This window comes from Pangasianodon hypophthalmus, chromosome 19, assembly GCF_027358585.1.
Source record: "Pangasianodon hypophthalmus isolate fPanHyp1 chromosome 19, fPanHyp1.pri, whole genome shotgun sequence".
NCBI classification, from domain to species: Eukaryota; Metazoa; Chordata; class Actinopteri; order Siluriformes; family Pangasiidae; genus Pangasianodon; species Pangasianodon hypophthalmus.
Window position 1 is genome coordinate 17,726,129 of NC_069728.1, and position 18,323 is coordinate 17,744,451.

General features: G+C 38.9%; 1 protein-coding gene across 5 annotated transcripts in view; it reads left to right on the top strand.

Moving 5' to 3' along the window:
• syne1a (spectrin repeat containing, nuclear envelope 1a) overlaps positions 1–18,323 on the top strand; it is a 217,340-nt gene that overhangs the window by 25,440 nt on the left and 173,577 nt on the right. For 4 of the 5 annotated variants that reach the window (XM_034313740.2, XM_034313739.2, XM_053242235.1 and 1 more), the window contains exons 3-11: positions 6,366–6,461; positions 8,012–8,095; positions 12,654–12,674; positions 12,786–12,878; positions 12,979–13,157; positions 13,914–14,110; positions 16,192–16,301; positions 16,775–16,813; positions 17,818–17,925. In XM_034313740.2, the coding sequence (XP_034169631.2) occupies positions 6,366–6,461; positions 8,012–8,095; positions 12,654–12,674; positions 12,786–12,878; positions 12,979–13,157; positions 13,914–14,110; positions 16,192–16,301; positions 16,775–16,813; positions 17,818–17,925 (927 nt within the window). The remainder of the gene's footprint in view (positions 1–6,365; positions 6,462–8,011; positions 8,096–12,653; positions 12,675–12,785; positions 12,879–12,978; positions 13,158–13,913; positions 14,111–16,191; positions 16,302–16,774; positions 16,814–17,817; positions 17,926–18,323) is intronic. The other variant, XM_034313741.2, reaches the window with a different exon arrangement.

Sequence of the window (18,323 nt, forward strand, 5' to 3'; positions counted from 1 at the left end):
TTTGCCTCCTTTATGAGAACTCCCGCTGCATTCCCTCTCCCATAATTCAACTCTCTCTCTGTCTCTCCCTGCCTGTGCCTTTAACCTCATCTTCTCAAAAAGTGATGTTGCCTTGGTGACAGAGTTTTCACCAGCAAGAGTGCGCGTGTCTGCAGTCCAGAGCACATGGTTAAATATAGGAATGTGTCACATAAAGATGAAGGCATTTGAAAGCGGGAAGCATTGGAAACAATTATCATTGTTAATCATCATAATCAATAATATCTTATTTTGGCTATGTTTCTCAAAAGATAATATAGTATAGTTTCATGCTCCTATGAAAATGAACTGGGTTGCAGAATAGCCATCAAGCTTTAGAGTGAAACTGGAAGCCTTATTTAATCATGATATAAGAGAAGGAGGTTTCTGTTTGTATATTTTATATCGATTATTATAATAGAAGTGCACAGAAGTGAAAGCTGTGAAAGCCAGCATATCCAATGTGCTGGATATAAACATAAAACAATAGAGAACCTCAAACAAAACTTTTGTGTCTTTAATATAAGCTTCAATTTTACATAGGAATGCTGATTAACTTGGCTGAACTGATTTGTATAATTGCGTATCATCGGCATAGAAGTGAAAGCCAACATGTCCGAGGGGCTGGATATGAAGGCAGAACAAAAGCGGACCTAAAACAGATCACCTTGGAAAACACTTTATTGCAATTATTTAGCCTCTGAAGAGTAAAGGTGGCTATTTTCATCTGTCATTTTACTGTAATAATGTATTACTTCTAAACTAGAATATAGGAGAAGCATGTTTTTAATCATTTACTTCTCATATCTTTAACACACTGTTAAATTTTACATATCTGTGCTGAAGAATTTCACAGGACTGATTTGTATAATTGTATATAATCAGCATAGAAGTGAAAGCCAACATGTCCAAGGTGCTGTATATGAACGTAGAACAATAGGAGGACTAAAGGAGAACCATGTTGGACACCGTATTGCACTTATATAAGCTCTGAAGAGAAAAGTCGGCCATTTTGTTCCGTCAATTAATTGTATTTTGTACTTAGAATTTAGGAGACGGAAGTTTGTATTTGTCTTGTCTTCAATTTTACGTTGCTTTTTAATGAATCTGGTTGACCTGATTTGTATAATATTGTGTAATATCTGTGTAGAAGTGAAAACCAATGTGTCAAAGGGCTGGATATAGAGTTTAAAGAGTAAAAACACCATTTCTTCTACTATTTTATTTGTATTTGTAATTGTGTGTCATTGGCGTATAAAGTGAGTATGCACAAAGGTGCTAGATATAAACAATGAAGGACCTAAAACAGAATCGGACACCTTATTGCATTTAATAATCCTTTGAAGAGTGATGACGGCCATTTTGTGGCTTTTTACTGTATTTGTATTTAGGTTTTAGGAGAAGGAAGTATCTGTTTATCTCAGCTTTTATGTTTTTAGTTTTACGTAGCTGTGCTGTCATAATTGGCCGAACTGATTTGTATAAATCACGAGCGTAGAAGTGGAAGCCAACAAATTATGTAAACATAGAAAAAAATGGCGCCCTTAATTAGCCTTTATAGAGTAAAGGTGGCCATTTCCTTCTGTCATTTTACTGTATTTGTGCTATAATTATTTTATTTATAACATATGCAATATATTGGTATCATATGGGGTGAACACATGGTTAACTTAGATTGTGGCTATTAACAATCTATATTATAACAATTATAAGTATTATAGTTCTGTGTCTAATATCAGATTAATTGCAAATATTCAGACAAAGAATGGCAGAATGAAAGAAGGAGAAGAAAATGAAGGTCATTAGAAAGAAAGAGAGAGTGAGAGAGAGAGCGAGAGAGAGAGAGGTGACTTTCTGCATTAGTTACCTCTCAGAGGTCTACCCCCCTTCCCTCCCTCTTCCCACCTCGCATGATGCAAATCGTCTTCTCCCGTGAATCTCCAGCTCTCTAATTCATTGCCTCGAGGTGCAAGATTAATCGTTACCATTATTAAGATAACACAGAATGAGAATTCCTCAAATTGTCCCTTTTCGCTCGTTTCTCTCCGCAGGTGTAACAAAAGAGGATTACAAAATGAGATTCAGGGTTCATATTAATATTTGGTCAATTACTCGAGTCATATTAGTTTGATCTTTGCTGTGAAGGGGGAAAGGAGCAGGATGTTAGTGTGAAAATTAGCATTAAGCTGTTACGCCGACAAACTGTCAGATCAGCGTGTGCGACGTTGGAGTGTGTGTGTGATTTCACTGGGTGGTGTGTTTATTCTATTGCATTGTATTATTTTTATATCAGGCCCTGGTGTTGTTTTCAAACACAGGAAAGGCTTCACGACAGGAGTTTACACTTTGCGGTTTGTGTGACAAGCTGTGTGTGTTTTTTTTTTTAATCTTATTAACTTATTAAGAGAGGAAAAGGAAAGACTGGTGAAGAAAGATATTATATCTGCTATAAAGTAAGTGATAACTGACCTATTTTGCAGACATTCCACAACAGTAATTGTAACTAGAAATTTGATCAAATTCAATGTAATTGTTGGTAAATAGCTGTGGTATAAGAGGAATAAAGCACTTCAAGATGTGCTGTTATAGGAAAATAATCAACTTTTGGGGTAGTAACAATAACTCCGCTTCATCACTTGATTATTTTCGTGTAACAGCACATCCTGAAAGTGTTTTATTCCTTACGTGTTATGTCTTTTTAAGGGTCAGGTGATGTATTACGTATAAGCACGGTCATGGATGTGAAACTAGACGATTACTTCTGACTTGTTCTCCAAAATAACAATGATATTATCATTAATCAGGGCTTTATATTTAGTGTTGTTGTGTTAATTTTACAGGTAGATCTGCTTACGCAGGAATAGACTGAGCTTACACTGAATAAAGCCTGGACAATTAAATATCTGTAAAGATATTAAATTATCACTAATTGTGTCGCTAAGCATCACATTACTGTGAAAAATGACTAATAATATTCTAACAACTAAAAAATCGGCATACTATTTACGTATGATTATAAAGTGGGAATCTTATTCTAGCGTTGCATTGCTCACTTGTCACCACTACAGTTAATATCTGGCACTAATTACTAGAAAATTAACATAAAATGTATGGATATGAACTTTGTATGATAAACTTATCATGCAGTTACGTTGTAACTCCTGATCTTTAAACTAAAGTGCCACCAAAATGTTTACATATTGTGATATGTTACAAATTTCTCATCAATTGTGACTTACTTAAAAAAAAAAACTAATTAGTGGTCTGTAATTATAGACTTCTGCATTTGTTTTAATCCATGGAGAAAGCATGGGACGAGGCCCGAATCAATGCTACGGCATTGATCAGCGTTGCACTTAGAGATTACATGAGAATCTTTACTTCTTTAAAACCTCAATAATGTGATAGCATCTGTGCCTGGAGCCTGGACATGTCTTTAAACACGCAGGAAACTGTGTGTGAATGTGAACGAAGTCGAGAGATGCAGGGACGCAGGACTGAAGCCTTTATCTGCCTAAGAGCATCGATGTGATTAGGAGTGAGAGGAAATGTGAGAGGAGGAGATGATGGGCAGAATCAAGGGTGTGTGCGCGAGTGTGTGTGACAGATTGGATGGAAAAGCACGTACGAGACGGAAACCCTCCATTTCAATTTTGACAAATCCTCTTAAACAGGGTTAGGGCTTAATTACGTGACGCTCAGCGTTGTGAACTCATTCCTCACGCCGCTGACAGATAGCACAGCTTGACTAGCTCACGGCGGCTTCGCCAAAAACCTAACGAGGGTTTTCTTTTTTTTATTGTTTAAATTTTATTTATTTATTTATTTTTCCCAGAGATACCCAGCTGTAACAGCCTAGTTAAGCACTACAGGCTGTTCTGAGGCCCATTAGCCCTCTCACTTCCTGGTGTAATTGCCTGACACAGGCACAGAGCCATGGCACATTTAGGAGGCTTCAAACAGCCTATTAAAGCTCTTTATCTCCATCACACGTGCCGATTCTGGTAAAGAGAGAACCACAATATGGAAAATAGGGACGTGTCGAGAGGCAAAGCGTTCATCATATCATTCATACACACTTGGAGAGAAAGCCACTAACCAAAAAAAAAAAATAAAAACAGTCAGTGTGACTACATATACAAAATATTTCTTTTATCTAATGCAATATCTGACGTTTATTCATTCCAGCGCTGTTCAATTTGTGAATCTCAATCTGTGATTGGTCAGAAAGTGCTCATTTCATTTTCTGTAAATCACAATTTCATATTAATGCGCTCTATTCATTATCGTTTCTATAGTAACAGGTCCATGTGCAGTCGTTAATACGGTGACGTTTTCTGTAAGAAGTCGTTAATTTAATGTTCATGGGCGGAGTCTCCAGCGTCAGAGGTAATGCTACAATAACAGGCGTTTATGTTTCACGGCTTTTCGGTAACATGATACGCTGCGTTTTTTTTTTTTGTTTTTTTATTATCCTTAAGAGAGAGAAAAAAAAGTGAGGAGGGTGAGGGAACGACTGCCTCTACCTGCTGTAACTTGTTTCCTGGATGTTCCACAACATTAAATGTAACTATAAATGGATAAAAATTATTACAACTGTTGTCTAAGTGGAATAAAACACTTCAGGACGTGCTGTTCTAGGAAAATAATCACTTTCGGGATGGTAACAATAACCCTGCGTCATCACACCACCCTGTTGTTGATTATTTTTCTATAAAAGCATGCCCAAAGTGTGTTGCCCCTTACTTAGTACACTATTCAAAACTGATCAAATGGAAATAAAATTGAAATCGGAATATCTGAACTTTATTTTGTAAACGTTTGTACATTTCATTCTGTGCCCAAAACCTCCTTCCACACTGATGCTGTGTTCTTTACTGACAGCCTCGCCAATCAATTCCAATCAATTCCAGCTCCAGCACGTGTAATTAGCTTAAGCCATTTGCTTTATTCTCTCAATAACCGTTTCCCTGCTTTTCACTTTTATTTTTCATCACAATCAGCCAACGTGCAGCTTTCTCACATGTAATCCCCCATTAAGTGAATTTAACTTCAATTATTTTGTGAATTATCACAGAGCTAATTGGAGTTTTCCGCTCGCTCCTCCTGTAGTCTGTCTCACAACTGCTTAATTACACTCGTCTCTAAAACACATTCCTCTCTTTCTCTCCTCTCTTTCTCTCCCTCTCTCACTTTGACTCTAATTAAGGTCATCTCTCTCAGCGGATCTTACCCTCTCTCTCTCTCTCTCTCTCTCTCTCTCTATTTCTCATTTTTTAAAAATCAAATTTCAGTTCAATGGGCTTTACTGTCCTCTTTCTCTCTCTCTCTCTCTCTCTCTCTTTCAAATACTCTGTGCCATTCTGTCTCACTCTCTCTCTCTCTCTCTCTCTCTCTTTCTGTCTGTCTCTTTTTCTGTCTCGCTCCCTTATTCTCTCTCCTTGTTTCACTCTCTCTCTCTCTCTCTCTCTCTCTCTCTCTATGCCCTTCTCTGTCTCTCTCTCTCTTTCCTTCTCAGGCTCACTCTATCTGTCTCTATCTCTGTCTGTAATTTTCTTTCCTTCTCTCTATCTGTCTGTCATGGTCTCCGTCTCTCTCACTCTTTCTTTGTGTCTGTCTGTCTGTTGCTTTCTCTCTCTCATAGCTTCTGTCACTTTTCAGTCTCACTCTACCTATCTCTCTGTCTCTTTCTCTGTCTCTATCCCTCAATCCCTGCCTTGATCTCTGTCTTTCTTTGTCTGTCTGTCTGTCTGTCTGTCTCTCTCTCTCTCTCTCTGTCTTTCTCCCTTTTGGTTTCTCTCTCTCTCTCCATCTCTCTCTGCTGTCTGTCTCCCATATATATACTAATCTCTCTCTGAATTATTTTGCCACCCAGTTTCTGCTTCTTTCCTGCAAATCCGTCTCATGTGATGGGTGATTTGGGTGAAATCCTGTGTGTGTGTGTGTGTGTGTGTGTGTGTTGCAGTGAGTGGTTGGTGGATTAGTGAAAGGAAAAGGCTACATCGGGTCAGACAGTCTGTCATTTCTCTTCCCTGCATCAGCACTTTTTCCCTCAGGGCTTTAGGAAAGCAGATATATTCGCCGTCTACATTATGACTGTCCGATGTGACAGGAACGAAAAAAAATGTCTCTTTCGTCAGCACAAAAATTTATATAAGGATTTATAGTAAGACGTGTGTCACTTTGAAACATGTGTTCTTCACTGTGTGAATATTTAATGTACACATATTTTAATCACAACTACTCTCACAGTTGTGAACACTTACATTTTATTTAAAACTCACGCTAACACTTTTGATCGGTCATGATTTTTTTTTTTTTACCCCAATCCTTTTTCTCCTGAGCAGCGTGACCCTCCCCTGGTGGTGACGGATCTGTACGAGGACATTAAGGATGGCGTGATGCTGTTAGCACTTCTGGAAGTGTTGTCTGGACACAAACTGGTAAGAAGTGAAGGAGTAAATATGATTGGCTAACACTTTCTACGCTCATCATATCTATAATAAACTAAGAACACTTTCATTTCTTATAATGCATTCTGTTCACTACTTTCTAAATTTATTATAAGCTGCGTTGCCTTTTCATAAATAATTATAAAAAGGAGTGTAATGTCTTTTGCATGCATTATAACATGTTAATTACGTTATACACGTGGTCTTCAGAGAAAAAGTCACCAGTAGTTTATAAAATAAAGATTACACAGAATTATTGAAATCTGGAAAATGTTTCATTTTGCAAAATAATTTAATGCCAGCATGCTGTCTTTAAAAAAACATATGTGGTGCATGGCACCCCTTGGCACCCCTAAAGAACATTCAAGATGAATACAAACATGTTGCCTTCAGAGGCTGCAGTACAATAAATCATCATCCATCACGCTGACTTACAGGGTTGTAAAGCATTGCTATGACTATTTGACTATTCCCTCAGGATGTTTGATGATAAAAGCCCCCAAACTCACTGTATAACAAAATATGAAGGTGAATTGGTGAATATTTTGTCAATATTTTGTGGCTCCTAGAAGAATAATGGCATCAAGAATTCTGCAAGGTACCACATATTAAAAAAAAACAAAAAAAAAACATGATTGCCTCTGCCATAAGGTTATGACTTGGAGTTTTGAACAAGATGATGACATGCAGGCAAATCCAAACAAAACAGCCAGCTCAGTCTGTGTTGAAAACCTGTAGTCTGAATAGAAGCAGACCTCCACATTCACAAACCTAAAAATATAAAGGAGCTCGAAATATTCTGCCTTGATGAGGCTCCAAGATCCTGCACCCGAAAGTGTTTCCAATCTCGTTAGATGTTACAGAACAACACTCAGTGCTGTTATTTTCTGTTATAAAGGTTACACTGAATATTAATGATTGGAGTGCCAATAATTTTGAAAGCTGCTCTATTAAAAAGAATGTTTAGTAATATAATTAACAGCATGTAACAGCATAAACTGTATGTTAATTGCAGATGGTATTCATTTTATATATTATTTTTTGCTCACCTCATGAAGGGTGCCAATAATTGTAATTATAATGTTCAAGAATGCAGTTAAAGTCTAAATCTAAATATCTGGGGTACAAAAATAACCAGTGCCCTATTTCCAGTCTAGACAGTCTTTATATAGGACTCCCCTCAGTACACACACACACACACACACACACACACATATTCACACTAATACACACACACATGCATGATCAGGGTGCTCCCATAAGGCCAGCGTTGCCTCAGGTCCATAGTATGTTGCGCAAAATGGCAGACGGCGCTTTGGGTTTTCAGTCGCGCCGTTTCATTTATCCTCGTCTTCACCGTTGGTACTTCTAATGTTAATCACAGACTCGCAGTATGCTGCATGCCTTTGTTTCCATGTGTCTGACTGTACTCCCAGCTCTCTCAGTGTGAAATGTATTGAAACGTTCTTTCTCTTTGTTTTCCACCTTCCCCCTTTGGTCCTTTCCTGGTATTTGTCTCCCTTCCTTCCCCCTCGCCGCAGCCTTGTGAGCAGGGCCGCAAGCTCAGAAGGATCCACTGGCTGGCCAACGTGGGAACAGCGCTGCACTTCCTCGAGGGCAGGAGGGTAAGCTCGTTCCTTTCCCAGAGTGCTCTGCTCAGGTGAAGCGCTCCGGGTCATAACCGCTCGGCTTGACCCATATAACCTTGACAGCTTTTTTTCCCCGCTTTCTCTGTCTTTTTCTCACTTTCCTTCCCTCCTTGTTCCTTCTCCTGAGAGACACACAGGGGCACTCGCTCAACTCACTTCACGCTTTTGTTCTTTCGCAGAAATTGCTTACACGGATCATCCATCCAGAACGAGGAACTGCCCGCATCCTCACCAAGATGAAAATATACTTTAGTATCAAAAATTAATTTGGTCCTTTATACTTACACAAATCTCAAAAATCTTTATTATCCTCATCATCCTTATTAAGGAAGAAATATAAAATGTAGGAAAATAATCAACAGCAAGATGCTGTGATGCTAATTGGGGTGCCAATAATTTTGAAATCTGCATTATTTAAAAAAAAAATTAGGTTTGAATTGTGTGGAAAATTACGTTATTACGTGTGTTATTCATTTTATATAGACATTTTTGCTTACCTCATGAAGGGTGCCAATAATTATGAAGTTGATGTGGCCTAATAGAATGTCCTAAAGGGTTTTATTCCTCTTATACCACAGTGATTTCCCAACACATCACATCATTAAATAATGACACATCAGACTTTTTATCCGTTTATAGCTGTATTTAATCTTTCTTTCTTTCTTTCTTTCTTGAAAGTATGCTTTTGAGATTTTTTTTTCTTTCTTTCTTTCTTTCTTCCTTTAATTTTCTTTCTTTCTTTCTTTCTTTCTTTCTTTCTTTCTAACCTGCTTCCATCTTTCCAGCTTCTACTTTTGAGGAAGATTTCCCTTCAGTCCTCCTTACTTTTGTTTTAAGTGTATTTTTTTTCTGTATTTTATTTCATCCCTGATGCCAGTTGCATGAGCTACAACATTCTTCTTCTCACAGATAAATCTGTTCATCCCCAAACCCGAGTCTGTATCTGACACTTTGATGAATGTGAGCAGCTCTGTGGTCCAGTCTGAGCAAATAGGCGTCTATAAATCCAGTGATTGATTTACTGAGCGACGTGTGATGCGCAGAAAACAAGCGTCTTTATTTTCCTGTCAGGAATATAACCAATTTTAAACAAATATTTAAATAAGCATTGCATGGTAGATCTGCTCTATGGCAGATATCTGCTCATTCCCAGCATGCTCTTGGCCTAGCGCAGATAAATCAAGATGGAGAGCAACAGAGTGTCGACTAGAAGCCATTCGTTTTCATTTGCTATAAATCAGCCATGAGGTTCACCTTGGAGCCGATGCCTGGACATTATTCATTCTGATCAAGTCACTCATCCCCATTTCTATTAACTCCATTCAGTTCCTTACTGTTTCCATTTGCTGGGTTTGATTTGATTTGAAAGGGCATGCTCCTCACCCAGTTAGAACATATATATATATATATATATATATATATATATATATATATATATATATATATACAATGTGTGTGTGTGTGTGTGTGTGTTTGTGTTTAAATCTACCAAAATGTTGTAATGTGATAAAATTGAAGATACACTGTATATCATCACTATTTGAATTTCATTTTTTTTGTGAATTTCATTCATTTTCATTCAGTTGCTCATCTCGCTACGTTGCAGCTAGCTCACTAGCTAACTTCCTCATGTGTTTTTTTTCCCTGTTATTTGTATCTGCTAGAGTAAGAATTGTTGTGTTTCTCTTTGTGCAACTGTTTTTAAACATATATTGAGCATCTTAAGACATTGAAAAAACGTTAAATAAAAAGTAAAACACTACTGGATGTCTTCACACAATCAGGATTGCTAGCTAATGAAGTTAAGGCTAATGATTTAGCTAGCGAGCATGTAGTCATTAATCATATTAAGAACAATGTAAAGGCATTGAGAGAGTGGAAATGAAAGAGAACATTTACCTCACATGTGTTGGTAAATAACTAAGAAAAGATTTTGTACAATTAAAATTATACTCACCATCAACTGCTAGCCAAACGTCCATGTGTTCCGGCATTCTGAGTAACATCACCAGTGTGTGACTCGGAGCCGACTCACAACTGTCTCTCGGAGCCGACTGTGACTCACAACTGTCTCTCGGAGCCGACTGTGACTCACAACTTTCGCTCGGAGCCGACTGCGACTCACAACTTTCGCTCATGAGCTGACTGTGACTCTCAACTGTCCCTCGGAGCCAACTGTGACTCACAACTGCCACTCAGAGCCAACTGTGACTCACAACTGCCACTCGGAGCCGAATGTGACTCACAACTGCCACTCAGAGCCAACTGTGACTCACAACTGCCACTCAGAGCCAACTGTGACTCACAACTGCCACTCAGAGCCAACTGTGACTCACAACTGCCACTCGGAGCCGAATGTGACTCACAACTGTCACTCGGAGCCGACTGTGACTCACAACTGTCCCTCGGAGCCAACTGTGACTCATGACTGTGACTCGGAGCCAACTGTGACTCACAACTGTGACTCGGGCCCGACTGTGACTCAGAGCTGGCTGTCACTCAAAGCCGACTGTGACTCATGACTGTGACTCAGAGCTGGCTGTCACTCAAAGCCGACTGTGACTCATGACTGTGACTCAGAGCTGGCTGTCACTCAAAGCCGACTGTGACTCATGACTGTGACTCAGAGCTGGCTGTCACTCAAAGCCGACTGTGACTCATGACTGTGACTTGGAGCTGGCTGTCACTCAAAGCCGGCTGTGACTCATGACTGTGACTTGGAGCTGGCTGTCACTCAAAGCCGGCTGTGACTCATGACTGTGACTTGGAGCTGGCTGTCACTCAAAGCCGGCTGTGACTCATGACTGTGACTTGGAGCTGGCTGTCACTCAAAGCCGACTGTGACTCATGACTGTGACTCACAACTGACTGTAAACACTGACCGAAGTGTTCATGAGGAGTTTCTCATTAAAACCGTGATCCAGTGTGAAAGCAGCAAATACCTCGCCATGGTGAACTTATCACTCTTTCTTTCTTTTCTTTTTTTTTTAATTTATCGTTGTTTGGTCATTCCTTCCTTCTTTCCTCCCTTTCTTCCTTCCTTCCAGACTCTTTTTCTTCCTTTCCCTTTTTGCTTTATTTGTTCTTTTTTGTTTTTTTCTTTCTTTTGTGTTTTTCCCTTTTTTTTCTGTTTTATTTTCTCTGTACGTTTGTTTTTCAGCCTGTTCAGTCTGTTGTTTTATGGTTTTAAAGTTTTGGGTTATTGTGGTATTCGCTTCATACCTGAGTTTGAGTGGCGGATATCATCTGGCCTTGATAAGCGATGCGTGTCCGCTGGCTGTGGATTGACTGCATCCTTTGATAACTTTCTGTCTGTTCCTTTCTCTCACTGATATTTCATCTCGCCACCAGCTTTGTTTGCTCTATTCTGAGTCTTGCTTTTTCTAACAGAAAAGTCTTGCTTGTCAAACAAACAAAAAAATAATTAAATAATTATTAATTAATTCTGTGTGAACACCACAGGCAAGGTGAGCGTTATCAGCGATACTGTATCTGTTCTTACAGCACACACTAAACTCACACTCACTCTGCTCTTCCAGCTCCCTCTTCTCTTAAAGAAGGTGAAAATCCATTCTCTCACACGGCTCAGGCTCAGCTACTGCAGTACTCTATCTCATCCTATTATCTCTCTCTCTCTCTCTCTCACGCTCTCTCGCTCACTCTCTCGCTCTCTCTGGGTCCTTTAATCTAGACACTTATGTATAGTGTATATTGTATTGCTGCAGTTCTTCCTGTGTGCATGTATGTTAATGAATATTAATAGGATGTATCTGATGCTACATTAAAGCTACCACATAAAAAAGGCTAAAAAAAAAAAAAAAGCTCTGCAGTTGTAGCTTCCTTCAATCCCCTTAGTCAAGATATGTTTGTTATCTGACATTTGCTTTTTTTTTTTTTTTTTTTTTAACAATTTGGGATCTTTGAAAAATAATCTATGTAGAATATAAAATGTGTTAGTGGTTTTTTTTTTGTTTTTTTTAAAGCAGTGGAATATTTTTACATCTTTCCTCATTAAATTGTGTACAATCTATGAGTATACATAAATATGAAAATTTCCTCAGTGATTCATTTAACCTGTATATTATATGATATGTTACCATAGCAACCAAAATGGTACTGTTCATCACTGACATCAGGTAGCTAGTTAGCTAGCTTAGCAACTGGGTTTTGGAGCATGCTGTCACCTTCTAATGTTGGTAAAAATGTTGGAATCCTTTGGAGAGGCTGAAAATCAACTTAAACATGTGCGTAACCCGACTCTGAATACGAGTAACTTTCCTGCTACATAAATAGTGACGTCACTTTTGAATTTAAGTCGCTGTCTTGCACAGCCTTATCAAACAGGTGTTTTTTTCTGTTTGAGTGTTTCTTAGCCTGTTATGTGGATTATGTGTATTACGAATATTTAGTAAGATTATCATTTCTCTTTCATTTTTACAGCACACAGACAGTCACTCCTAGTTTGCCTTTGTTTAACAGCATGTTTTCTCTTCTCTCTTTCTCTCGCCATTACATGTATCGTCTCTGCCCTCAGTCTGTGTACAGAGGATCTCCGGTTAGTAAAGGCTTAAGTGTATATAAATAACCGCAATATTAATATTAATTATCTATTAATTAATAGCTTTGAGCATGCTGTGATGCGGATTAAATATCTTTTTTGCGACAGATCAAACTGGTTAACATCAACACCACAGATGTCGTAGATGGCAGACCCTCGATCGTCCTGGGCTTGATATGGACCATCATATTATATTTCCAGGCAAGAGTGCACGAAAACCAAAATTCGTCATTGTTAACAGTTGCACTGAAAGCGTATCGGAATTTCCATCATCTGATCGCATACTGTTTTCCATCCCCAGATTGAGGAGCTCACCAGCTCACTTCCTCCTCAGAGCGTACAGACTAGCAGCACGTCCTCGGTGGACAGCTCCAACAGCACAGAGGCGACCAGCCCGCCTGTCAAACGCAAGCCCCGCCTCTCCTTCCAGGGCGGAGCCAAGAAGGCGCTGCTTAAATGGGTTCAGAAAACCGCTACCAAGTATGAACTTTGATATACACTCTGACGCCCAATTCCTGTAATGAAGTGTATGCTTTGTGTATTGAAATTGTAATGTGGTCACATGATAAGGGATGCATTAAAGCAGAGGATAAAGACAGGGATCATCCTAAAATTCCCACTCTGGGTAATTTCCTGTGCTTTAACCAAATTCATACTGATACCCCTCAAAATGATTTAAGTCTTAAAATTTATAAAACATTTTTACATTTTTCAGATTGTTTTTTTATTGTGAGGAGTTAATTGTTGAGCATTGACTCGTCAAAGTGCAAAAAATTGAAAAAAAACCAATTTTTTTTAAAGAAACAGTTTGCTGAAAATCTCACTGAGTTAATGTTGAATAGGCACGTGTTATTGCATCATAACATGTAGCAGCCAATCATATTCCAGCACATAAATACAGGCTATACATGACCAGTTTGCTAGTGAAAGGGGGCGGGGCTTGTATGTTTGTGCTTTTCAAATTTTTGTCTTTGTCGAATCTGGATTTCTTGATAAGTGTAAAAGTGTGGATTTCTCTGTTCTGTTCTTCATTTGTTGTTTATGACATTTCTTGTGGAGCTGACAAGCATTTTATTGTTTAATGTATAAAATTTGTTTTGATGCATTAAAAACTTTTTTTAGCTCTGGTATTGTTTGACTTCAAGTACATGCTAAATCTTTAGTTACAGTAGAGTGTATAATCACACACTAATTCTTTTTTTTCCTGCATCCGTTATGTATTTTTTGGGATTACAGGAGACTGGGTCTGGACGTCAGGGATTTCGGTCCTAGCTGGCGTTCCGGTGTAGCGTTCCACGCCGTCATCTTCGCTCTGCGTCCTCAGCTTGTGGACATGGAGCGCGTGTGGAACCAACCCAACAGAGCCAACCTGGAGGAGGCGTTCTCACTGGCCGAGAGAGAGCTGGGCATCCCGCGTCTGCTCGACCCTGAGGGTAATCATAATCCCATTGAATTATTCCATTATTCTTTACTGCATTATTGCATCAATTATTGTTTATATTGCACTGCCACATGAATGTTAATTGGGGCGGGTGATACGAAAAAAGTATCATATCACAATACTTTTAGACGTTTCTATGGTACATGATATGTATCATGACATACGCTGAAGATTTGCTAACAGACTGCCAACAGTTTGGCTAATATGAATAAAGAAAACTGAAAAGTTGAGTTTAATGATACTTTTCTACAAATACATTTCTACAAATATGTTTTTTAAAAAACTACCTAAAATGCTTTCTGCAATTACTTTCTACAAATACTTTTTACAAATACTGTTTACAAATGCTATCTAAAAAAAACTGTATATACGATCCACAAATACTTTCTACAAATACTTTTTACAAATACTTTTTACAAATACTGTTTACAAATGCTATCTAAAAGAAAACTGTATATACGATCCACAAATACTTTCTACAAATAGTTTTTGCGAGTACTAATCTCAAACACTTTTTACAAATGCAAAAAAAGTTTTAAAAAAACAAAAAAACAACTAGAAATATACATTCTTCCTGTCAGTATTTTTATTGCAAACTTATGTTCTTTTACAGTGAATTTTCAAAGTCATGATTAATTATTGGTATTTCAAATAAAATAACAAAAATAAAAAAAATGCAGAGACTGCTGAGGGAAGCCACAGTGAGGCCAACAGTCACTCTGAAGGAGTTGCAGAGTACAGTGGCTGCGAGTGGAGTGAAGGTGCACCACACAATCATTTCAAGAGCTCTGCATAATGAAGGGCCGTAAGGGAGACATGGCTAGAAAGAACCCATTGCTCAAGAAGAGTCACATTAAAGCACGAGAGTGACCCAGTAAAGAGTTTTTTTGTTTGTTTGTTTGTTTGTTTGTTTGTTTTTTGGATGGGATGAGACCAAGACTGAGATACTATATTTGGGCAAGTTTTCTATGTTCAAAGTTCTATGTGTGGTGCAAACCTAACACAGGCCATACCTCAATTAACACTATCCCTACAGTGAAATATGGTGGTGGCAGCATCATGGTCTGGGGATGCTTTTCATCTTCAGAATCTGGGCGAGAAAGGATGGAGCAATATACTGGGGAATATTACAAGAGAACCTGCTTCAGACTGTTAAAAAAACAACTAAGGCTTAGGAGAAAGTTCACCTTTCAACAGGATAGTGGTCTCAAACACAAGACCAATGGGAGAGGTTAAAATCTTGGGCGAAAATCACTGCCAAACAGTGTGAAAAGCTGATAGGAACTTAGCCCAATAGACCTAAAGCTGTTATTACAGCAAAAGGCAGTTCTACCAAGTACTAGTCCGAAAGGGTACAAATTTTTAACTTTTTTTTTAAACATCTGTTGACAAATAATGAATTTCTGGGAGGGTGAAGCCTACCATGTCCTTCCTCTAAAACATGTGAAGCCAACCAACAGCATCTTTTCAAACTGCTGCTCATGTCATGGGCAATGTAACATACTCGGAGGAAAGCACTATCCGCCCTGTTCTGCATAGATGACCTCAAAGATGCCCATGATTGACTAGTATCTCTGTGATTGACATGGAGACAGAGAGTATGCCCCTCCCACACAGAGAGCACAGTCAGTTTTGCTCTGTTGGATTTGGATGGCTGTGGCATTGTTGGGATTTGAACTCACGATATCCGGACAACAGGGTGAAAGCTTTTCTGTTGTGCCTCATAAAAAAAAAGCCCAAATAATGAATTTTGCCTTTGAAAATTTACTTTAAGAGCATTTTGTTTTGCAATAAAAAATACTGGCTTGAATACAGTCTGTGTAAGTATTATTTGTAATCCAGATAATCTGAGGGGGTTAAATACTTCTGCAAGGCACTGTAAATGTAACCGGGGTGGGTGATACGACAAAACGAATAAAGCCCAGCTCTATATGTAACACAAGTTGTGTTGAAAGAAAGAGTAGGGGTCAGAGCAAAATAGAGACGCAAAGCTTGTGATTATTTACTGTTTGTGTTACAGATTTTTTTTTTTAATAAAAAAGCCTTTATATGCAAATATGACATGTGCTTTAGACGTGGACGTTGATAAACCAGATGAAAAGTCCATCATGACATATGTGGCTCAGTTCCTGAAGCATCATCCAGACTCTGCAGAGACAGAGAGCGTCAGACGTGAGGAGGAGGTACGGTCATTCCTCGCACCTCTAATTCTAACCCTTCAGCTGCTTTTTAATCCTATTGTACTCTCGTATGTGATGTAGTGCATGTGTAGACCTGTTATAGTGCTCCTCAGTTTGGAAAAAAAAAATATCTTTGGGTATTTATGGTGCTTTTCACTGTGCATGGAAACATACTGCTCATGCCAATACAATTAAATCCCGTTATATCACAGCACTGAATGCTCGATTCTGTTTTCCTGTTGTTATTTTCCTGTAACAGCACAACCCAAAGTATTACATTCCTTACATACTAAAAAGTGAAAGCACTATGTCTATGGTCGCATGATTTTAGGTTTTATTCTCTGTCCTTGTGTCTTTCTTAAATCCCCTTCTCTATTTTCTCTCTCTCTCTCTCTCTCTTTCTCTCTCTGTGTATTTCCTTTAATAACTTGTTGTGTTGTCCTCCTTTGCTCGTCATGCTTGCCTGTGTCCTGTAGTTTGGCTTTGCACCTCCCGTCTTTGGAGAAATGTCAGAGGTAGGCTCAGTCCCATCCTATTCAGCGCCTGGAGGCATGCGGTTATGTTTGCTGTCGCTCAAATTACCTTCATTTACAAACAGTATCTATATTCCTGATTAGACTGTGAATTATTCTGTATACACAGTGCACAGAATTTCCCACAGCCTGAAATCCTGTCACGCTTATTATCATTACATTAGCGCTAGAGCTCGGCGGCTCATTTGCATAACAATAGCTCCCCTTTGGCGTCGCACTAGATGTCGATGTTGTTGACAGTCAGATGATAAGCCTCAGACCTCAATAAATGAGGTTTTATAAGAGGTTACCCTCATCCTGGCCTTCTTTAACTTACACAACATCAGCTAAACCTGCCAAATCAGCTCAGCATCATTAAAGCGCTGTAGTTATTAGCGCAGTCTGTGTTATTTTAGCTCTAATGAAGCTGATTGGGAAGTTTAATTGGTATGAGAGAAATATCATGCGAGGGAATACCCAATACCCAACAGACTCGAGCAAGGTCATGGAGCAGTCGTTCTCTCATTCTTCCTCACCCTACGGCATTGCGATACTGAAAGCAAAGATATTCGTCATTAAAAGAAGAAGAATGTCACACATTCATACTTGACAATGCACACACTCGTTCATCTTGATAGAATTCACCGAATGATGCTCGCTGCCGTTTGCTCTGGTGGTAACTCTAACTAACAGGAAATGTCAAGTCAGCCCCATCCCCCCCTCCTGTCAGTTTCAGCCCCCCTGTTGGGTGGGCGGTTTGGGGTAAATGCACACAGTGATGAAAAGAAATATCTCACCCAGCAGGACGTCTCCTTATAGCTGTAAATTGGACTGAAGTCAATCTGGGTTTGAACTCCTTTTTGTAATTACATGAAGCGTCCATGGCGTAGGCTGTGTAAAATGACTCCGAATGACGAAATGATGAGGTTTTAGCATTTAGTCCATTTAGGACTTTCATATTTGTTTGTCCATCCCTCAATCCTTCAATATCTGTCTCTGGTTGTCAGCGTGAACAGAGGAACGTTCTGAGGGAGCTGAAGGTCTGGGCTGATCAGATGGACAGGGACTGTGCTGAGGCTCAGACAGAGGCCGGAGATCTCAGTCAGCAGTATCAGGTACACCATTATATATCACACAGAAAAGAATCACAAAGTCAGACTAATAACATCGATAAAAATGATCCTTCCATGAAGAGTGTAACGAAGCAGATCAATGGCGCAACACTTTGTTTTTGTTTTATAGCCTCTTAAAAACAAGCTCCAAAATACTGGTCTATACCACAGTACCAGAATTGTGGATTCTGATTGGTCAGAAGATGTTGATTCATTTACCGTAACAGCATGTCTAACAGTAGTGCAGCTGCAAATCCCAAGTTTATATAAATGCTCTCTCGTTCTACTATGTTATCGTTTCTATAGTAACAGCTCATTCACGGGGGCTTATACTACGCACGCTTCACGTTAATGGGATTACAATGGGATGTGTGTAATTGTGGATACGGTGAAGTTCTTTG